At 42.4% G+C, this 24,265-nt stretch overlaps 1 protein-coding gene across 5 annotated transcripts in view; it reads right to left on the bottom strand.

Moving 5' to 3' along the window:
* LOC108156849 (synaptosomal-associated protein 25) overlaps window positions 1–24,265 on the bottom strand; it is a 62,004-nt gene that overhangs the window by 21,178 nt on the left and 16,561 nt on the right. For 2 of the 5 annotated variants that reach the window (XM_017288573.2, XM_017288574.2), the window contains exons 4-5: window positions 14,152–14,200; window positions 668–785 (exon numbers count right to left, since the gene is read on the bottom strand). In XM_017288573.2, coding sequence (XP_017144062.1) covers window positions 668–785; window positions 14,152–14,200 — 167 coding nt within the window. Of the gene's footprint in view, window positions 1–663; window positions 786–14,151; window positions 14,201–24,265 lie in introns of all 5 variants that reach the window. The other 3 variants (XR_001775134.2, XM_017288575.2, XM_017288572.2) reach the window with 3 other exon arrangements.

Below are 24,265 nucleotides of genomic sequence, written 5' to 3'. Positions count from 1 at the left end.
ATGTCAGGTAGAATTTTTGTCGAGCGCGCTGCATCGATTCGCAGTGCGCGTACGGATACGTCTTCTTACTTTGTACATTAAAAAATCGAACAAAAAACCAAACATTTTATTATGTAACAGGAGAAATTTTATACGTAAATGTAAAATCAGATCAGATCTATCTAAAGGAATTCAAAAATGTACCTTATAATATAGCACTATAAACTTTATCAAAACCGGACTGCGATATTAATTTTTTACGGGAAACATGCGGTATCCAAATTGGACAATGGGGATACAGAGGCTTTTAAGCTTTGTAGAGAGTAAGCCTTCTAATAATATAAATGTTCTAAGGGGCAAGCTCCCTGCGCACTTCCTTCGCTTGTGTGCCAACCAGTCTCATTTTATTTTTTTAACAACAGATGGACCGCGACAGTATTTGGCGGTAATTTTGGCCCACATTTGGTTTGAATAATATATCGATTCACGATGACCCAAAATAAAATATCGGACATTTATATAATAGACAGATAATAAATAATAATAATTGCATACAAAAGTTTTCGTAGAATTGGCTTTATTATAAATAAAAATATAAAATAAATAGACTAATAAAACTCATAAAATAAATGTTTTCTATTATTTTGACTGCTATACTGAAAATGCAAAATAAATTGTATATACAAACTTATTGCACGGTAGCACACAAATACCGCAGCACTTCTCCATTCCGCTCAAATTTTTTTCTGCTTCTCTCATATCCGCATTAATTTGATCCATTCCTTCTTCAATGCGGTCCAGTTGTTCTGAAAAAGGGGAAAAATGCATGATGAATTATAGTTTTATTTACGGTTCAGGACTTACTTATAATTTTTTAATTTATTCAGTTTATTTTAATTAATTATTTTCAGAGATAACCTTGCTATACCCTAAACTCAAAGTTTTGTTTTTTATACCCGATACTCGAAATATACTATAAGAGCTAGAACAACTAAATTTTGTATCCAGACTCCTGTGATATCGACCATGAAACATGTGTGTTAGAGAGAGACAGAGCGAGAAAGAAATTGTTTTCTATTGTTGCGATAATAATGATACGATCTGGTTCAGATTCTGCAGTCTAGAAGATTCTAGTCATTCTCTCCGATTCTAGGTTTTTTGTTTTCTCCGTATTCTTGGTCAAAGGACGAGTCGATATAGCCATGTCTGTCTGTCCTTCTTATTTAACGCATAGTTTTCAGATACTATAAGAGCAAATTTTGGGTGTAGTCTCCTGTGATATATCAAGTTTGTTTCCAAATTTTTGTTAAGACACCTTCCGCCTCCACAAAGGACAAACTAAAATCAAAATCATAATGAATGACCATATCTAGCAGATTGCCGAATCAGGAACAGATACGGCTTTCCACGCGCTTACTCATTCTCTCTCTTTCTCACACATACTCTTCCACGTGCAGTGTGCGTCCTCTGGCGGGGCGGAACATTCGGGGGTTTGGTCAAACAGCTGCACCTTAGACTTATATAAACAATACCTTAAACGACTCCCAAGTAATTTACCTTTGGAACAAAAATATAATAACAGTAAAAATGAATTTATTTCCACTTTTCCGCAAAAAATTATAAATTTTGAATTTGAAAACTTAATATTGTACAGACGGTAAGCTTAAGCTAGAAAATGGGGGTTTGATTTATAGCTGCATTCATCAGCTTTTCAGAACTTCAAAGTTTAAATTAACAAGATGTAATATATAAATTCATCTTATATGTATAAGTTATGTGAAATAAAGAAGCCCTGAAGAACTCTAAGAAAATTGCAAAAAAAAGGATATTAAACACACATTTTTTAAATAAATTAAATTTATTTAAATTAAATGTAAAAAATAAAAAAATTTTAAACAAAAAATTGTCATAATGTCATAATTTGAGTCTGTTTTACACTTAGTTGTAAAGAATAGAGCTATTAATCGGCCCGCTAAACTCTGTAGCTTAATTGTACCGTTTATTTACTCATATGTAAATGTACAACATATTTTATAATAAATCAAAAAAATAGAAGTTAGGCTATGCGAGCCCAACATGTGTGATAGTGAAGCAATGCTTCACACATGTGGAGGCTTTGCTTAGCCTAGTAACACACTTCTCTAGCGGTCAACAGCGCGCTGTTCTGCCATGATTATTGCCGTGAAGTTGTGCCTCCTAGTTATCCAGAGACAGGACCATGTATGGCACCAGGTTTTACATCAGGCTCTTTCAGCCGATGACACTGCGCTGAGAAGCTGCTACACGAAAATATGATATTCTCGGCATCCTCCTCCACGTTGTGTTCGCACCAAGAGCCCTCTGCGGCGTCTTCGTATCCCAAGCGGTGATGGTAACTTCGGAAGCAGCCTTGTCCACTAAAGAGCTGAGTCAGGTAAAAGTTGACCTGTCCATGCTTCTTATTAACACGCGCGTCGATGACTGGGATGAGCTGGTGAGTCCATCGCCCTTTAGGGGTCATGTCCTAGCGCTGTTGCCACTTTCTGAGGCTCTTGCATGCCATGTGCAAGCCGCGTCCATACCTCTGTCATGAGTTTCCTGGTAGCAGGTGGACCGCTCCTCCGCCAGCTATTCCAGGGCTGCTATACCCGCGATTACGTGACTGCCTCGTCCGAGACTGTTCGGAACGTACTGATGATCCGTAGCGAAGAGAGCCGGTGCGTAGCTGCCAGACCCCGGCCGTTGCTCGCTGCTTGTAGGGCCTTTGTGCAAATTGGTGCCGCTTATAGCATCACCGATCTTGTCACACTCGTTAGTAGTTGACGTCGCCATTGCTTTGGTCCGCGGGTGTTCAGTATTATCTTTAAGAGTGCACCGTTGCTGGTCGCCTTCGTGACCATGCTTGGCCTTGCTCTCGAAAGCAGAGACGTGTGTCTAGACTCCAAGGTACTTGATTGCACGCAAAGATGACATTAAGGTGCCTGCCACTGTGATGTTAGCCGTCTCGGGTGCACACCAGCACTGCCTCGGTTTTGTGGGGTGCGAGTTCGAGCCCGACCAGATCCAGCCACTGTTGAATACGAGCTGTTGTCTGGTTGCAGGTCATCCTCACGACGGACAAGTCCTTTGCCAGCACTAAGACAGCCACATCCTTTGCAAATCCCACCATATGCACTCCGTGGGGTAGGGTGAGTCGCAATATGCCATCATACATTGCGTTCCACAGTGTGGGCCTATACGACGACGCTGTCCTCGGCGGCTTGCCTGGCTTGGTATTGAGCACCAGCTTCTGGATCTTCCACCTCACAGGAAACACTCCTACACGAAGGCACTGGTTGATCAGCTTCACAAAAATGTCCGGGCGCGTGGAAAGGGCGAGCATGAGTGCTCTGTTCGGGATAGATTCCGGCCCAAGTGCCTTGTTCAGTCTAAATCTCCTGGCTGCGCGACCGACTTCCTCGAGAGTCACCTCCTCGATGTCGGCCTAATTGGAAGATTGCAGTGGGAGGCAACGGACATCCCCGATGTGGGCTTTCCTGAACGGAAAAAGCTCCCCCACGATGAATTTGGCCGTGATGGGGTCCGATGGGGTGCCTGCTTCTTGGCGCAAAGTTTGTTTGTCGCCACCATGGCCTTCCCAATTGGTCCTGCTCCGCAAAGTATAACTTCCGGAAGCACTGACGTTTGCTGTCCCTTATGGCGGCCTTGAGAGCCCTTCTGCAGTCCCTAAACGTAGATTTCAATTGCTTGATTGCATTCCCAGCGTAACTCGGCAATACTCTTCCCCACTCCTCAGCACACGCATTAAAATCAGCTCCGATGGCTACTGGATGACGTCCCCTAGCATCATCTGTGAGTTTAGGGAATTTAAGGGCTTCAAATGTAAAATTTATAATTGCGCTAATTTTATCCAAATCTTAAAAATGCAAACTTAAAAAACAAAATAAATAAAAAAAGTTATTCTACCATCCGTTATTAGAAATGATGAGCTACTGAGGATTTTCTGCAGCGTAGTTTGCGATCCAGTTAATAATGAATCCATGATTATATAGTTTAATATAGCCTATTGTAGGTCATAGTTTAATAATGTAGTGAAGTAATAAATATAGCGGCAGAAAAAAAGTAAAAGTTGTGCGGACGTAATAGCGATATTTTTACGAAGAGTCAGTTGATAGATTCAAGATGGGATCGGCTTTAAAACGCGAGGTTGGTTTAAGACTGTGTTAGATTGAAGATCATTTGCGCGATGTGCGATAAGTGAGTGCTAAATCAAGACTGAATCTAAGGCAGGCGGGCGAATTGCTCATGCCCCAATGCAAGCGGAAGCGTGACAGATTGAGAAAGTGATAGAGACATCAAAAGATTACGAAAGACGCGAGAGAACGGCTACATTTGTTACCGTGCGGGAGCATATGTATATGTATGCAAGTGGATTGCAATGTGGTACAGTGACCAGAGCAAACCAGGTACGCAAATAAGAGTTATGAGTCAAAATTTGACCTAAAAATCTCGCAGAGCAGCCATCTAGGCCCCTTACTTTTATTTATTTATTAAATTAACAAATTATCTGTTAATAATGGTACTTAATTACAAAAGGCGGAAAAAGAAAAGTTAAAAGTTTGCTAAATTTAAGTGATTATAAATATTGCATGTAATTAGTTTAAGACACAGTTCAGGGGATAGGGTATGGTAGAGGGAGTTATAATTATGGCATAAAACCCTAAAGGGTTCATGTTCGGCATAATTATACCTACATATGGGTGAACGGATAGGCCTAAAAGTACGGGTAGGTCTAGATGGGACGACCAAGTCAATCTGACCCAAGAGAGTTTGGGAGTCAACAATCTCAAGAAGGAGCTAGTTCACGAACGCCATTGCATATTCTGCGATGGTGCAACGGCGGCAGGTCAACAAGATTCAGCCTAGACCGGTAGGGTGGCAAGATTCTACCCGAGTCCCAGTTAAAGTTACGAAGGGCAATAATTAAAAATTGCTTTTGCACGGATTCAATAACAACCTGCTGCTCTTTATTCTGCGGGCTCCACACACAAGAACAATACTCCGTCTATATAAAAAAGACTCTCTATACCTCACTAGTTCATCCGGCTTCTGTGTACAATGCAGTCAGTAAAAAATATAGAAAAACTTTGTACTTTTTGCTCTGCGAGGCCTTAAAAGGGGTACATGTGTGAGAATGCCATCTTAGTCTAGTCGACTGCTATTAATAAATGCACCATCCTTAGTTAATCGTAGAAAAACGCTTGGTGTGATTTTTATGCACAACTTGACGTAGGGTGAAGTACATAGATAGCTCACGATTCCCATTATATTCATTATAAACTATATACAGTTGTTCCTTCCACTTTGAATATCGAAATATTCATTGCATAAACCGTTAATGTTATCTTATATTCGTATTAAAATACCTGTTGAGCCGTAATTCAATTAATTTAAATAATCACAACAAAGATTTCGACAAAGTAATCTGTGCTTTTTTTTATTTGTTAAACAAGCGATAACATGCGGTTAAAGATACGAATTCTATGTTTCTCTTCATGCTGCCACGGAATGCGCTAAGCCGAGCAATACCCTCTACCATATTATATCTAATAGTTATTCCCTTCCGATCTTTAAATTTCTAAAAGTCACGTAACTTTCCCTACTTACAGACTTCTGTGATATGTCACTATTTCAAGTATATTTCAAAATCTCGCCTCACGCCCTTCCGCCCCCACAAAGGACGAAAATCTGTGGCATCCACAATATTGAAGATACGAGAAAACTAAAAACGCACAATCATAGAGAATGACCGTATCTATGAGATTGCTGATCAGATCTGGATCCGATCGGATAATTTTTATAGCCAAAAGGAACAAATTAATTTGCAGTGGCTACGCAGCGCCCGACGTCACGCTCAGACTGATTTTCTGTCTCTCTCGCACGCACTCTTTGTCGTGTCGTTTAATATTAGCGGCGTCTGCCGGAGGAGAGCCATACTGACTTAGTATCGGGTATAACCGTAGAGTTGCGGTGTCCGCAGCAACTCACAACGTTCCCCCTCGTTTTTAACTCCTTTCTGCTGTCGTCGGATTTCCTTCATGAGCTGCTCGACGCAGAATGCCGTATGGTCCGATCTGATCCAGATTCAGCAATCTGATAGATATGGTCATTATCTATGATTCTGCGTTTTTAGTTTTCTCGAATGTGCAATATTGTGGATGCAACAGATTTTCGTCCTTTGTGTGGGCGGAAGGGGGTGGGGCGAAATTTTGAGATACACGTTTTATAGTAAGATCTAACAGGAGTGCGGATACCAAATTTGGTTACTCTAGCCTTAATAGTCTCTGAGATTTTTGAATATCCCCAGATTTTCGTCCTTTGCGGGGGCGGAAGGGGGTGTGGCGAAATTTTGAAACAAACTCGTCTCGGTCCGATATATTAGGAGTGTGGATACCAAATTTGGTTGCTCTAGCTTTTGTAGTCTCTGAGATCTAGGCGCTAATGTTTTACTCTAAGCAAAGCCGCCTATGCTACGTGTGTGTTAGAGAGACAGGGCGAGAAAAAATGAAATTGTTTTCTTGTTGCTGGCTATAATAATAATACGATCCAATTCAGATTCCGCTGTCTTAAAGATATGGTCATTCTCTACAATTCTACATTTTTGGTTTTCTCATATCTTTAAAATTGTGGATGCCACAGATTTTCGTCCTTTGTGGGGGCGGAAGTGGGCGGGGCGAAGTTTTGAAATATTTTTGTAGCAGTGACATATCACAGAAGTCTGGATCCAAAACATCGTTGCTCTAGCTCTTATAGTCTTTGAGCACTAGGCGCTGAAGGGGACGGACAGACGGACAGACGGACGGATGGACAGACGGACAGACAGACATGGCTCAATCGACTCGGCTATTGATGCTGATCAAGAATATATATACTTTATGGGGTCGGAAACGATTCCTTCTGGACGTTACACACATCCACTTTTACCACAAATCTAATATACCCCAATACTCATTTTGAGTATCGGGTATAATAAGTGCTTCCAGCAGAGCAAAATGCCACCTAAACCATGGACAGAGGAAAAGTTAAGATTAGACAAGAGATAGGGTCAAAAGAGAAGAAGAAGGGAAAATTTTGGAAAATGTCTTTTTTTCCCCAATTTTCTTTAGTAAACAAATAAATAATAAAAAAGGAATACGCTGTGGTCTGCGCCAAAAAAACTTGTATGAAGAAGATCACCCACGATCAGCCGAATGTCCCCTGCTGGCTCTGCGACAGCGTAGTGCACGCAAAATGCGCTGGATTTTCTGGCCTCGTGAGTGATGCTATAGCAAAACGTAATGGGTTGCATTACAGTTGCGAGACATGCCGTGCTGTGGAGAATGACATGGTGGCTTTTATGAGGCAGACGCGGAAAGGCTTTAAGGAGCTGACCGTTGGCTTTAAAAAGCACTACGATCGGCTTCTAGCCATGAAGTCTCAGTTTGGCAGTCTGCAGCTGCTGAATGAGTCTCCGAGGCGTAAAATGGTCACTCCGCGGGATCTGCAAGTGCCAACCGTCACTCAGCCGTGCGCCGCCGAAAAACTGACTTCGACTACTCCAATTGTGCAGCAGTTGATCTCGTTTGCCACTCCAAGGGCAACGACAGCTGCTGGCGATGCAGATTCGGTAGCCGAATTCATCGCAGAGAATGTGCAGCCAAGTACGACTGCAGCGTCCGTGTCCGTGGTGTCCGCAAGTTCGCTTGTTGTCCCGTCTATCTCGATCCCACCAGCAGATAGACGTTCCGGACCTCCGGATATTGCCACCACAGGCACTAGGCCTGTGGTGACTAAACTACTGGTGGGAGTCCCACCAAAACGACAAGTTTTTGTTTCACGGCTGGCCCCTGACCTCACATCTAATGATGTAATTGCTTTTATTCAAAGCAAAATAAAAGCCGTGGGATTAAAGGTGGAGAAATTCCACTTCTCTTATGCCATGGAGATAGCCTCGTTTAAGATAAGCATCTCCACCACTTAATTTGACACCATTTGCTCCGCCAAATTTTGGCCGGAGCATTTGGTGGTGAAGGAGTTTAAGTCTAAGAAGAAGAATAGGCCCCCCATAACTCTAACAAATCATTCCATTGTGCCACCCTCAACCTCAACTTCCTCTTCCTCATTTTCTCGTCCTGCTTCCACCTCTGCAAAAATCTAACTTCTCTTTCAGTAACGTATTAGAATGTTAGAGGCTAACGTAGTAAGCTCAGCATTCTTTTCCGGGATAGTGTTGCATTTGCTTCCCACGTTATTCTGTTTACTGAAACCTGGTTAAAGCCGGACACAACTTTTAGAAAGGACCGATCGTCCCGACGTGCAGGAGGGGTTCTGATTGCAGTGGACTGTATCTTCACGTCGGAACACTTCACAGTCCAGGTTGAGCCGGAACTGAAATTCCTGTGTGTAAAACTGATTTTTCCCGCTTTCGCTATATTCATTACTTGTTCGTATATTCCACCTTCTTCGGATATCTCTATTTATGAGCAGCATTTGTCCGCTTTAACTGCTGTTTCTTCCTCGATATCAGATAAAGATCATATGATAGTTCTTGGTGACTTCAACTTGCCAGGAACTGGTTGGTCTTTGGTAAACGAGTCTAATAACCTAGTGCCCATGTCACGACATGACTTTGTTGACGGCTTGCTTGACCTGTCCCTGTCTCAAGTCAACCATGTGAAAAATTCCTTGGGTCGATTGCTTGATCTGTTCTTTGTATCGGATCCGACCTTAGTGTTGTTAACCCGAGCCCTTCCGCTCACTATACCTGAAGACGCCTAGGTCGCTAGTTATAGGTACAACTGTATTGGGTCGGTCGAGTAGGCTATCTGAACGTGTCAAGTGCTTTCGTAAAGCCGAGTTTGCGAAGCTTAATAACCTAATTAGGGATTTTGATAGGTCCGCTTTGTACTTGTGCACTGATGTCATAAAAGGCACAAACATTTTTTACAATGCTCTTGGCACATTTTTGTATTCTTCTGTCCCGCTTTCTTGTCCGATTAGATCTGGAAAACCCCTTGGTTTACCAAAGAGTTATCCAGCCTAAAAAACTTAAAATCAAGACTTTATAAAAAATTTCAGGAAGTTGGTTCTCCTACTTCTCACTCTCGCTATGTAATAGCTCGGTCAAACTTTTCAGTTCTTAATGCAAAATGCTATAAGAACTACCTATCTCGATGCAGGATACGTTTTTCTCAGGACCCTAAACAGTTTTCCTGCTTCGTAAACAGTAAGCGTAGAATGTCCGCACACCCATCCTGGCTATCATTTCGTAATACGTCGGCAAATAATGATCAGGCAATTGCCGATCTTTTTGCCGAATTTTTCCAAGCCACCTATTCTGAGGAAAGCTACTCGGGTCATTCGTACCCATACGGTTTACAGAGGTCGAACGGCATTTTCAGTCCCTTGTTAAATGAATGTTCTTTACTTCACGATCTTCGACTAGTTAAGCCGGGTTTTTCACCCGTTCCAGACGGCGTTCCAGGCTCTGTACTCAGGTACTACGCCGAGGCTCTGTGTGGACCCTTGCTTAAACTATTCAGCCTGTCCATCGATTCTTCTTGCTTCACCCCACCCCCCCCATTCTCGCTTGCAATCCGATCTCAATAACTTTCAGTCATGGTGTTGTGCAAACTTGTTACACCTTAATGCCTCGAAATGCAAAGTTATGACATTTTATCGTTCTACCCCCTTGTTGGCTCCCTATACCCTATGGGGTGGTTCTCTTGATAGAATTACCCTGGTGGATGATCTGGGTGTTATGTTAGACCCCAAGTTAATCTTTTCTGAACACATTTATACCATGGTAAATAAGGTCATGGGCGTGCTTGGGTTTTTAAAGAAGTGGTCAAAGAATTTGACGACCCCTATATAACAAAAACTCTGTATACCTCGCTCGTTCGTCCGATGTGAGACTCCCATCTTACTCTAGTAGACTGCTATTAGTAAACCTCCCATCCTTAGTTAACCGTAGAAAAATGCTTGGTGTGATTTTTATGCTTCCACTTTGTAGATCGAATTATTACTTGCAAGATCCGTTTAGGGTCTTATGCTCGGATTATAATTCCCTTTTACCATAGCATATCCACCACTAATTCTCTTCCTCTTATTAAATTACTAATCCTTACACATGGTATTTTTATTTTTATGTTTAGAAACTTTATTGCTTATCTTTCTAGAATATTAGTCTAACAGCTATCTTTCCTGCATGCGGTCCACTAGACGGTGCAGTAATTGTATTGCTTCTTAAAATATGTAGTCATTGCATGTCAACGTCCACAAGAGTGCCTCTCGCTTTGTTTCCTGGTGCTCCTTTGGACTTCAAGCACTTTCCGATCAATCTCCAGGAGATTTTCCAGCTTAATCCGCGTTGGTGCGGCGCCTTGGTTGCAGAAATAATACTAGAGCCGTAGTTGGATCTGTCGCGGATGATATTAACGGAATTATTTCGGGACCCCCGCAAAACCACAGCGCCATCATGCCAATGTTTATGGCTAGATTTTCAACACAAGCGGTCAATTTCGATTTAAAGTTCGAATTAACATTTGAAATATGTCTAGTCGCGAACTATTTTTTATTGCCATTCATTGTTATTTAGGGTTGCATTTGAAAACCACTGGCTAACTATTGTGTAGAAACGTGTGGCTTAGGAACATCAAAAATGGATGGTAGACTAACAGGATAATTTTCGGAAATCCAAAACCTTTCGTACCATCCCTGAAATAGATGGTGGATGGTCGTCAGTGTGAATAGCATATTAAACTTATTTATTATTTATTTATTTATGCCTCGTATAGCTAGCTCACAAACTTCCCATCCCTAGTTTGACTAGTAGCCATCGACCATCGGACTCAACCAAAAAGGCTGAACTCACAAGATACGCCTTGTGCTCCTGCTGAATAAGGTGTCGCTGGCCCCGATAGAGACAGCCAAAGGCGGGTTAAGCTTCGGCCTAAGCGCAGTCACCATTAATGTGTATAAGTCAGACGCAGCGGCCGATGTGCAACCTGTCGACAACCCAGTCCAGCAGGACCGTTGGCTTGAAGATCGAAACACCCGACGGCGAGCTGGAGCCGACATGTGTGACAGTCTGATTCAGAGCTGAATCTCGACTTTAAAGCTATGTGTCGCGAGGACATTTCCAACGAATCGGAAAACGAGACTACAGTGGTGGGGAACATTGATGATGTCCCTGAGACTCATAGAAATCAATCTACTCCACGGTAAAGCAGCATCCGCTGCTTTAATAACCCAATTGGACGCGAGTGGAGCCGACATAGTCCTAATCCAAGAGCCATAGATAGTGGGAGACAGGGTCCGTGGATTAGCGACGAAGGAGAACAAGCTGATTGTAGTTCAAAGCTAAAGTGAAGTTCGTACGTATGCACTTAAAAATGTGTCTGCTTCACAACCTTCGCCATGGTGACAACACGGCGGCGAGAGCTGCTGGGGACACATCAAAGATAGAGCGAAGGAGGCCACGATAGACCTCGCAGGGAAAAAGCGCACAAAAAGCAGCAATAAGTCTGACAGACTCCGACTACTGGGAACCACAGCACAAAGATCACTCATACAAATTAAATAGCAACAACATCGTATACTGCGATCAAAGGGAGGATGCCCATGCAAGTTACCATTTCAAAAGGATGGAGGAGGGATGAACCCTCACAGAGACCCCACTACTGGCGCGAGACCACCAGACACAGATGGGGCCATAAAAATCTTCACAAATGGATCAAAGCTGGACAATATGGTCAAAGGAGGAATCTGCTCCGAGTAGCTGCAAATTAGGCACTCTTTCATTTTTCCAGATCACTGCAGCCTTTAACTGCCTTCAAGCGGCTACCGTTACGGCAACTCACTTCAACATCTATAGCGACAGCTATATTCGATCGCAGTTTATTAAGTCACTAAATGCGATTTAATCGAACGGCCACAGTGGCATCTATCTCAAATCTCTTCATAAGATGGCTCGGCAGTTTTTAATTAGCCTTATATAGGACCCTTATATATAGGCCACAAGGCGACAAGGCAACCAGACACCAAGGCAAAAGCATAGCAGACGAGCTGGCCAGATCCGGTATTGCAATCTCGTTTCTCCAAAACAATTCGGAGGATTTATGCCAATGGCCACTTGTCAGCTTATCATAAAAGAGCAATTCAAGCGATTTACAGACAATAAGTGGCAATTAGGGCCAAGATGTGGCATAAATCACCAAGCATGGACGAACATAAATAGGCAAACAAGCTAGGCGTCCCCTACAATGAGTTTTGTAGAGACGTATGTGTATAGACAAAAAGGAGGAGGAGACGGTGGAATACCTGTTATGCTCCTGTCCATCTCTCAGCAGAAAAACAATACAATGCTTTGGCTCACCCTTTGGCATCTAAGTGGGATAACTGCTGACATCACATCTCACAATTTGAAAGAGGAATGATCCTAAGCGGTACCACAACGGGTCGAAAACGGCCTAAGTGTGAAGGGCTTTTAGCGAGCCTGTCAGCCGCCTCTGTAACCGAGAGTAACCGGACCTCTATTGTCAAATTTTCAGAAGAATACCAATTCGAAATTCATGACATACGGACTTTACCACGGACCTTACACATACACTTAATAGCTTAGTCCCACAGACGTCCAACAGTCCCATCCATTTGTTGAGTGATCAGTAAGGTTTTTCCGTTCCGAAAATTTCTCATTAATCTACCATCTATCTAGGATATTCTTGATTGGCATGAAAAGAGTTAGAGCTGAGACATATTTCAAATCGTACTTCAAATTTCAAATCGTGCAAGGTAAAGTCAAGCCAAACCAAATTAAAAATACAAACTAGAGAGAGCAGAAACTGATGGTCGTAAGTTTAATATGTATATTATTTTTTGTATACGTTCTTAACAACTTTTTTGAGATTACTTGGGAAAAGCTGGAGGTCCAGAAGGAGCAGCAGAAATCGCAGGAGGAGCACTAGAAACTAGTACGAACCAAGCGACAGATACTCTGGAAAATTGCTATAACCACGGCCAAATCATTTTTCAAACATTAAGAAAGCCATTGTGAAATTTCAACAAGTTCAAATGAATAAATTGTCATCTTGGATAGATAGAACGAATCTATCATGATCGACTTCAAAGGAATTCTTTCGGGCTACCCACAAATCCACACATGCGTTTGTTTTTCAAACAGCTTTAGAAAACTAATATACAAAAAACCTAATATATATATTGAACTTACCAACACAGGTTCCGATCTCTCAATTTCATATTGCTTTTGGTTTTCTTTTTGTCTTATTTGGTCTTGTATGATTTAAACTATTTCTAAACACTAATTACTTTTTCTTGCCATTTATAGCTTTCTAGAGTTGCATTCGGCTAATAATTGTATAGAAACGTGCATATTGAGAATCCAGATGGATTGTGGACCGGTTGCGAAAATTTCAGAACTGATAAACCTTTCTGACCATCCCAGAAATGAATGGTTACCTAAGGGAATAGGCTAAATATGAAACCCTTTTAAGCTAAAAGGGAGAACCAAAATAAAGATATGTACTATGAAAGCTGTACGCTCTCATTTACGGACACATCTGAAAAGGGACAGAAAAGACCCGATCAAATCTGTTTTTGCTCAACTCGCTCTTTTCTCAAGCAAAGACCGATTTTTTCACTTCTTTTTTGTTCCTATTTTGCCAATTTTGGCATTACATTACATTACATTTTGTATAACAACACAATAAACCAAAAGATGCGGAAAACATGAATAAATAAACACGAAAAAAAACTAAAAACGGCTCAGCCGAAAACCAGAAACACATAACACAAGCGAAGAGACAAAAAGTGTTCTGCTCAGTGAGAGACAGTGTCTGCGTGGTCTTTTTCTGTTTCGTCAGTGACGAGACAGCAAAGTGAAAAAGTGTTGAACGTTGTTTGCGGGCTATGTAATTTATTGAAAACGATCTAAAGCGCGGAGATGAAAGGGTAATTTGTTCTGTCTTGACTTTCAATGTTTTTTTGTTGGTTGAAATTAAGGCAATCAATGGGAAAATTCTAGTGTGCATAATTATTTATACAAATATTAAATACTTTTACTATAGATCGCCACTTGACTTTCTAAACTATATAATTTATATACTACCGAAAACTCTTTTGCCAGAAATTTCTTACCTCCTTGCTCATCCAACATAACTATGCTTCGCATTCCAACTTCCGCGCTCTAAATAGAAATACATGTTCATTTTGAAATTAGTAGCATACGCCGTAAATAACAAACAAAAACACTATAGTTTTCTTAATTTATTAAGAGCATAAGTACAATTTTTCAATTCGGCATGCCGAAGATATCTTGCGACTCTGTAAATTTTGCTTTTGTTTATTTATTTAAACAGAGATTTGATAAAATAACAGAGCTGCTCAAACAAAATTGAATACATCTTCTTTATTTTTTATCTTTTTAAACTGAAAATTCGAATAGGTTGGAAATGTGTTCTTTAAGCTCCGCAGACTTCAGAGCTGAAAGTGTATTTTAGCTTTAGAGATGTGTAACTAGTAACCTCGTCCTGCAGTTTAGTCAACTTTTGTGAAGTAGAATCTTTCTATCGAAAGGAACATGGTAATTCTTTAAGATCGCCAAACAAGCGAACTAAGAGATCGCTAATGATAAATACAAACTCCTACTTAGGAGCTAGAAGAAGGAACTACACAATGCACAGAGGAGCTTAAGAAGGATCTTCTGCTCCAGCATCGAGAAAGTACCTGAAACCCTTTCAAAGCAGCCCACTATACATAGTCAATTAAAGCTAGATGACGGAAAGTGGACAGAGGGCAGTGAAGAAACCCTAATAGCACTAATGGAGGTGCATTTCCCCGAATGCACCGAGGTCAGGACCTAGCAACCGAGGAACAACACCCCCCAACAGATCAGTTAACCAATAAGAGAATCCACTGAACGATAGACTCCTTTGAGAGCATAAAAGCATAAGGACTGGACTGGTTATTTTCAGCTATGATGCAGGTGACCAAAGATGTTATTACCCCATGGCTTTCCGCAATATACTCAGCATGTCTAAGTTCTCGGTCCGGTAGCTTATATGACTGCCTTATCTCAGGGTCTGTACAGTACGTTCCATTATGGAGCTGAGGGTCGATGGACGTACACCCGTAATAAGCATAAGCTGTTATTTTTGGGGCCTTCCTTTCATATCTGTTGATGAGGTCGTCAACCACCGGATTTCACAGGAGAGCGGCAGGACTCCACCCTGTGCCTCTGGGTGACTTTTTCACCATGGAAGCGGTGCCCAACTCCGATTGCAGCCGTCCACAACCTAGGAGGTTATATATCCACAGGTTGTTTGCTGACTGTATGTTAGTCGCCTCCAGGCGATTTGTTATTACATTCATAAGATGTTAACAAATACTGCCAGTGCATACCTCTTATTATGAAGGGCGTTCTCAATGGTAGCTACTACCGAATGTAGTGACGTCTCCACTGAATTCTCTTTGGTATAGGCATGTTGGTTGTTTGACATCAGTCTCCATAGCTCAGTCCTGATGTTAAAATCCAATAGCTTTTGCGGTGTTTTTAGGAGAAAGGAGATAAAGCTTATCGGGTTGTAATCCTTGGGATTCACATGGCTGCACCTTTCTGCCTTTGGGAGAAAGACAACTCTCGAGATTCTCCATGGAATAGAGATATAGCCACCAGGAAAGCACCAGAGGTCGCTCAGGTCATAGAACGAGCACACGATGACAGCCAAGCGGCGATAAGATCCATTCACTCGTCCGCGGTCAGTTCCAGAAGAGTCTTGGCGAGCAGGGAGGCACTAGACACCCTAGGCATGACAAAATCAGTACGGATCTTTGGGTTCCCAGCCACCAAGGCATCGAACGAAGGCCTTGCTCTGGCGAATGAGAGAACAGAGAATGTGCCTGGCTTCCTTAAAACGCTAGGAGAAGATACCTGGGCGCCCCGGTGCTGCCATCACTGGAAAACACCAAGAGAACTACTTCCCATTGCTAAAAATATCTCGATTCTCAAGGGCTTTCAAACCTCATGACTACTCCCGAGACGGATCATACCCCCGTTTCCGGATAACTAAATGGCATACTGGCCTATGCGTGGCCCCACTGAGTGCCGTCCGGGTTATGTATATATGTAAGAAAACAATGGTGCAAAGAAAAAACAATACCTTCAAAAAATTATTTGCATTGAAGACTAACATATTTACTACCGTCATTGATTAAAGCAAATGTGGGAACCAAGGAGTATTTTTATTTTTATTTATAATTCAATAATTGTTTGCTTGCTGTAAAAATCAATTTCATATACAGTGCAGCTCTACTGAGTTCTTACATTCATAAAAGCTTTCCGATTTACGTTTAAAATCTCATAAATTGGTGCTACTGTTTCCACAATCCACAAGATTTATCCGTTTTCAAAGCGAAAACATTTTCCTCAACGAAATGAAAAATAAACGGCTTTTTATACATACAGGTTCTAGGTACACTAAACTGGAGTGGGAAGTACGCTGGCTTCGGCTTTTGTCTCTGGACGGCGGAGTGTTGGCATGGGAAACAGTTTACTATCAGTTTAGGGCTCTGGCAAAGGGTAGAGGTAAGAATTTATAAAAATCGCGTACGAATTGGGAAAAGATACTAGGAAACGGGATAAAGAGGGTCAAAGGGACAGATCAGCATGAACGAAGAATATCACCCGTCAGCGCTTTGTTGGCTGCGGTATCGCCCACTGGCGAGAACTCCCACCCTACCATGATCCTGCGGGGCCAACCATTAATCGACAGGATCGCTCCAACAAAGACTGCGGTGGGTCACATCTCCGTCAGATGAGTTTGCATTGTTCCGATAAAATATATTTATCCTTGGTTCATTTAAATTTATAAAAAACCTAAAGCTAAGAGAAGCTAGTCCCTAATAAAAGCCTGCTATTCGATATTTTCTTACATATAAAGGGTATTACTATACAGCATATACGGGGGAAAGAGTATCATAGGGGTGACATAGGGTTAATGATCGTAAATCTATAATAGAAATGGTTAGGAGTGTGTATATAAAGGTGCAAAACAAGGGTACTTGTTCATCATAGGAACAAGACAACTTTAAACTTCATTACGTTAACTTGGTCAGTGACGAACCCAGACACAAACCGGATATATGGAAAGTCGATCAAAGGCCTGAGTAATACGTGTATAAAACCGTGATCATGGTTGAAGACCAACGACTAGTTACCGCACATTCATGTTTTTAATATGGTTTACTTGTTTCATGATAGTCACTTACGAGACGATTAATAACTTTGGCTCTTACGCAGAAAGATCTTTCGTTGTGTGTTGGATGAGGTGATTTGATGATGATGTGATGAGTATCTGCATAGATGATGAGATGAATGCGTGGCAAACAAAATCAAAAACTGTAAAAATAATCGGTATTAATCCACTACTCTCATTTGTGTCAGGTTGGACTTAGCCCATGGACAGGAATTCCCTTTTTGTTTATACCGGATTTACTTGGCTTTTGCACATTTTTGCCATATCAAAAGAACGTTGTTTAACAGAAAGCGGAAACAAAACACAGGGTTTCACATATCGGGTCTAATTTCGAAAGAAAGATAGAAACTGAAACTAAAGCCGAGGTGGGGTGGATGCGCTCCGGCTGGAGACCGTGTTCCTACTCGAGGTCTGCAGCTGGCACAAGATTGTACCGGGCGCAGGTAACTTCAGCTGCTTCCGATGCCAAGGGTCGATGACCGCGGTCCATCTGCGGCGTGAGGTTAGGTACATTCGCACACTGGATTGCTCGTGGGGCGACTGGTGTATTTGAAGAGTCAGTCAGATCATCCCCATGGGTCGAAAGGGCCAGGCGACGCTTGCAGAGCACACCGATCGGGTTTACTTGAGGAGCAAGTCCATGCCCTCGGCTACCGCCTCATCCGAATGTCAAACGGAGTGGTTTAACCGATGGTACGGGCAAGTGGCCAATTGTGGTCTCCGGGAATAACCAATCCGTAACTTCTAGACCAGCGTTTCAATACGTAAACACTAGTGGTGCTACTCCTACGCGGAAAGAACAGAACATTTTTCAACGGGTCGCTGTAGCTGGGTGGATAATTACCTCAACAGAATTGTACCACTAATTGAGAAAAATCTTAGCACCCTGGAGCGCTCGTTTCCAATTTTCGGACGGCGATCAACGTATAGGGGATATATATTTTCTCCACGACGTGGACCTAACACTTTGCACTGGCAGGGATCTGTGACTTTGGCTTGACCTTCGAATGGTACGAAGCCGGCTTTAAGTGGATATGTTTGCACTACCGGTCACGATGACGGCCACGAGGAGAAAAAGAACGAGGCTGGGACTACTGAGTACAGCAACCCACGTTTTTTCTATGGTCGGTTTACGTTATACAGAATCTAGGCACAGCAATATTTAATAAAAATATAGTGCACGGCCGAAAAAGTGCATATCAAAGTGCTGCCATTTGGTCGCAAAACAGCTGTTGCTAAGTTTTATCAAAGCTCACACGATCTTTAACTCGAATTTTTTGTACGGCCTAGTTTTAGGCTGTAAAATTGGAGTTAGCCGTTGATAATCCAAATCAAAAGGCACGACAAGCGTCGAATATTACACCCCCCCGCTGAAATCAAACTTTGGGGTCTTGCTAACCAAAGCGTGATCCACACTTGGAGTGCTTGTTAAAGCCTTTCACAAAACTACTCTGGTAAAAATTCCGTCTATAAACCTCTTGACCCACTTGAAAGTTTTCTTCTCGGCTTCAAAGATTATAGATATTTTCGTTTCGGACAGGCTGCTGTTGCTTTGCTTCTGCAGCTGTCTTGCGAATTAGCTCGAAGGAATCGTCGCGATCAAAGACTACCGTTCGGTCTTACAACATACTGAGGTTTCTTAGAAGTTGATACGTGGAACCGCCAGTAATCATGTTTTGGCCAAAAGCAACACGACATGGGCTATTTTGACGGCTGCAAATCTGCTGAAGCTAATCTGCTCATAGGCCAGTTCCTGCCAGTGTTATAGTTGAAGGAACTTCGTTGCGTACTGCTTGAAGTTTAGTTGTAAAATGCGTTGCGAAGATCCATCTATTTGGATGCTGAGTTTTTTGCCACACAATGTCAGCCTTTGTTTGTGTTACCTGACATAGTGTTGCTGTTTTATTGTTAAGCAGTTGAAACTCGCAGCGATTGTCCACATTGAAGATCGTCTGATGGTCAAAACAGATGAACTCCTTGTAGACTTTAAGACAACGTCGGAATTCCTCTTGCGTAGTGCCCATGAACTGGTCTCGGTGGATGTTTACAGTTATTATGGTGGTTCTGAGGTCGAACAGACTCTATCTTGTTGAATCCCAGAAAGGAATTGGTATGATGCTGAAGACTTCGAGATGAATTGTTGAGACCTGAGGTAGCGTCAACTTGAAGATGACGTATGCTGAAGTCGGGTGTTCCTTCGGCTCGCATGATTCTGTATAGTTGCATAGCATTTAATCTTGTGGCATCCCATGATCCCGTATCTGGTCTAGTTGATCTCTTAGTTGGTCGGGAGACATGAATGAATACCGATGATGAATACCGATTAGGACATCAGATATGTCGGACTGCATTCGCTGGAGAGTTGTTGTGAGCAGGGTTAACTGTGATAATAGTCCTAAATACGCTTGAGTCAGATGATCGCTGTGATATGACCCTCTTTGTCGGTTGATAGTAGTCAATTGCTGTTCCAAAACTTTCAGGCGATTATCAGTTGATACTTTGTCTTTTCTGACTACGTTTATTGTCGCGTCGACAATTGATGATTGGTTTTGGAGTAGATGTAGTAGAAAGTCTTCATTGGTTTTCACTTTCTCACTGACTCAATTGAATCATCTCCTCAGCGTATTTTGCGTCGAGAACACCAAAAAGACTGCTTGCTACATTTCCTATGATATCCAGCGGCGATCTGCGTTTTCGAGAGTTTTTCATTAAAGCGCTTCCTGCTTGTAGCTCGTTATACACATGTTGAAAGTGGTGAACTATGGAGTTGCATGCCGGAACATATTTCAGTTCATGGCACATGTGTCGTAACTCTGACATTTCAGCAGACATTAGTTGCATATCCATATGGGTCCAAGTCATAGTATACGATCATGGTCCACTCAGAAGTTGCTATTCTTGATGTTCCAAGCTTCTCATAGAATATTCCAGGCTTGTTTGCGAATTGTGTCACATTTATTGACTGTGACAATGCTAATGGAAGCATGAGCAACAGCACTAATAATGTTAATGTTAATTTAGGTACAAATATTTTTGTTCGCTGTTTGGGTGGCTCATCATTTTCTGTGTTGTCATTGATCACGTTGTTGGAACGTCTGATTGCCGCGTCTTCGCGAAATAGCGGCGCCAGACGAGTGATCGGGCGCTTGTATACGCCAAATGCTGTTTTAACATCAACTACTTTAACACAACTACGTGGTTGTCCTGTCCTGGATATGTCTTAATGATGCGACCCATTGGACACTTCATTACTAAAACTAATAATCCTTCAGGTACGTTTGGTAAAGCGGTCTTCCACTTGTGCCTTGGAGTTATTCCGTAGACCATTGTTTCCAGAATGAATGCTTTAGGCGCAATACCAATTCAAGGCGCTTTACCAACTTTTTTGCTGATTTTACCGCTGCTTCCCAGAGGCCGCCAAACGATGGAGCCCTGGGAGGAATGAATTTAAATTCCACTTATTTTTTGTTGCAATGATTCGTGATCAGAGCACTTGCCTATGAGCTGAATATGGATTCTTCTAATTCTTTGAGCTGGTTGTTTGCACCAACAAAGTTCATTGCATTGTCGCACTTCCCACGTCTGCTTAAGAATCGACGCAGGGCTGCCAAGAATGCATCTGTGGTCAGGTCGCTTACCAGCTCCAGGTGCACTGCCTTTGTGGAAAAGCAGCAGAACACGGCGATGTATGCCTTATCTGGTCTTTTGCCTCGGATCTTATGGTGGATCGAAATTGGTCCACAGTAGTCGACGCCTGCATTGAGAAATGGGCGTGCTTGTGTGACTCTTTGTGCTGGAAGATTGACCATGATCTGGTGCATCAGCTTTGGTCTAGCCTTTGTGCATCTAACACAGCTGTGAATGATGCTCCTAGCCATTGTCTTGTCATTGATGATCCAATATTGTTGTCTTGCAATCGCCCTTAATGCTTGAGCACCACAATACATGTTCTCCTCATGTAGTTCACGCAAGATCATTTTGACGATTGTTTCATTGTATGGTAGCAAAACTGGGTGTTTTGCGTTGTATGAAAGTAGAGCTTCTTCAAGTCTACCACCAACTCGGATGAGCTCATCGTCTCCTAGGAGGGGGGATAGCGATATGATCGAGCTCTTTCTATCCACAGTCTTATAGCGTTGTAACTCTGTTTAACTCTGCTGTAAATTCGACTTGTTGGATGGTTCGCAGGATTATAGTGCGGGCATGATTCAGTTCTCCTGCGCAGAGTGTCGTTGTATGCGGTCTTTTAGTTTTTAGCAGAAGCGTAACATATATGCTCTAAGGCGATGCAGGTTATAAAACTAGTTGCTATGTCTGCATGTATATAATTTGTCCTCAAGTGCATGAGGTGCGATTGGCAAGCTTACATGTTTAGCCTGTCTCTCAAGATTGCTGGGTTCTATCCGTTCAGAAATAATGGTCCATATAACCACAAAGTGTGATCTGCCAATCTGCTGGCTTCGATCCCCGACAAGACATCGGCTGCGTTGTTGGCCGGTGACACATGACGCCATTGTGACCGGTTTGTTAACGCCTGGATTTTGGCTATTCGATTTGCCACAAAGGTATGGTATGTTGAGGATGATGCGTTTATCCAGGATAGCACAACGGTAAAGTCACTCCAAATGCATCCTGGAACCGTGTTAATGTCCATGTGCAGATCCTGTCGGGCTCGGTTTGTGAGCTCGGAACCAAGGACTGCAGCACACAGTTCTAACCGTGGTAGTGATTGTTTGGCTGTCGGCGCCACACGTGATTTGGAACCGAGCAGTTTTACTGACACTTGGCTATTTTTGTATGTAGCGCGTACGTATACTGCTGCGCCATATGCTCGTTCTGATGCATCTACAAACGTGTGGAGTTCTTGGGTAACTGGAACTTTACCATCATAGATATGCCGGGGAATTGGCATCTTGTTCAATGTTTGTAGGTCTTCCCGGTATTCCTTCCATTCTTTTGGAGTTGTAAAGGCAATTTGTCATCCCAATCCAGTTTGAGATCCCAAAGCTGTTGCACGAAAACTTTTGCTTTTACTACCACCGGTGCAAAGAGTCCTAGTGGGTCAAATATTTGGGCCAGTTCGGAACATACCACCCGTTTGGTGATACATGTAGCCTGGCTTTTTTGTGTTCGTCCACATAATTTATCCTTCTTCGGCATCCAAATGAGACCCAGAGTCTTCACGCTGTAGTGCTCTAGTGTCTCTCCTAGCTTGACATCGCTTACGATATCCTCTTTGGGCATTCCTTGGAGAACTTGCTAATTGTTAGAGCACCACTTGCGCAATTTGAATCCGAATGGTAGCAATATCTTATTTAGTTCTTGTCGAACTTAAATTGCTTCTGGAATAGTGTTTGCTCCAGTTAGACAGTCGTCCACGTAGAAATCGGGTTTTAAATGTTGATGATCCTACTGATAGTCTGTCTTTATATTTTGTTGCCAAGTGATCTAGACACTTCGTTGCTAGGAACGGAGCAGCTGTTGTCCCATATGTGACTGTTTTCAGGCGATAGTACTTGATATCTTCGGAAGGGTTGTTTCTCCAGACTATCATCTGCTGGAATTGATCCTCCGGGTTCATCCACACTTGTCGGTATATCTTTTCTATGTCCGCTGTAAACACGTACTTATGAGTTCGAAATCGTAGCAGAATGGACATAAGTTCGCTCTGAACTGTGGGTGCAGCATGCAGAATGTCGTTCAAAGATTTCCCGCTTGCTAACTTACATGAGGCATCGAAAACTACCCTAAGCTTTGTTGTGGTGCTCTCAGGTTTGAGTACACAGTGATGTGGAATGAAGTAGTTTTTTTAGGAACCTTTGATGCTGGTACAATCTTCATATGTCCTAGTCCTTCATTCTCTTCCATGAAGTTCACATAACTCTTCCAACTTTCTGTTGAGATGCCGCGCTTCAATGCTAGTAATCTTTTTGTTGCAGATCCAAAGACTCCCCCAGGGCTAAAGAGTGCTCGGAAAATGGGAGTTTTACAATAAACCGGCCATCCGAAGCTGTCTAAAGGTTTTCTATAAATTGAGCTTCGCACTGTGCTTCTACTGTAGTGAGTGGTTTTTCTTCCGTCTTTACATTGTCCAGAGTCCAGAATCTTTCCATGAGCTCGTTGACTCCCGTTGCACAAATGGGTGAGGAACTGTGACTTAACTTTTCCTGCCACAATCCATCCCAGTTTTGTGTTTTGTAGCAACGGGCCTCCTATCCTTAGCTACTGTTGATCTGGGAGCAGCAACGAATAATAAGTAATGCTCGGCTCCGATTAGCATGTCGATTTTGCCTGGCTTATGGAAATTTGGATCTGCCAGTGAAAGCTTGCTTGGTACGTTTAAGCTCTCTGAATCGAGGTCCTGAGCTGGTTGATCAGCTATTATTTGTGGTAATACGAAAGCTTCAATTCTTTGCGTAAAACCATTGTGAAGGGATTTCATGAGCACATTTACTCGTGCCCTGCTGGTCTTTGATTGACCTCCAATTCCTTCGATCCGTAATGTTGGAAAATCTTTCTATGGAAAATCTTAAAGGTGAAGCCCTGCAGTTTCAGTGCCCATCGAGCTAGTCTTGAATTTAGATCTGCCTGTGACATCAGCCATTTTAATGAGGCATGATCGGTAATAATGGCTCTACATAGGCTCTACATTTCTTGACGCAAATAACCGCTGCTAAACACTCTTTTTCGGTTACGGAATAGTTACGTTGACATTGGTTCAATTTGCGCGACATGAATGCGATGGGTACCTCTTTGCCCTCTTCATCTGATTGCATCAGGACACCACCCACTCCTCGCCTCACAATGGATTGAAAAGGGAATGGTAAAATCGGGACTGTGCAACACAGGAGCGTTACACATCTGTGACTTTAAGGAATCGAACGCGTTCTGTGCTTCATCGGTCCATCCAAATTTTCGCTTGCTCTTAAGTGTATCTGAGATCGGCGCTGCGATACCCGCAAAGTTTTTTATGAATTTGTTTCACCAACCAGTGAGAC

The sequence above is a fragment of the Drosophila miranda genome, chromosome 2, assembly GCF_003369915.1.
Source record: "Drosophila miranda strain MSH22 chromosome 2, D.miranda_PacBio2.1, whole genome shotgun sequence".
Taxonomy (NCBI): domain Eukaryota; kingdom Metazoa; phylum Arthropoda; class Insecta; order Diptera; family Drosophilidae; genus Drosophila; species Drosophila miranda.
Note: the sequence above shows the minus strand (reverse complement) of the source record. Positions and strands in the feature narration are given on the sequence as shown.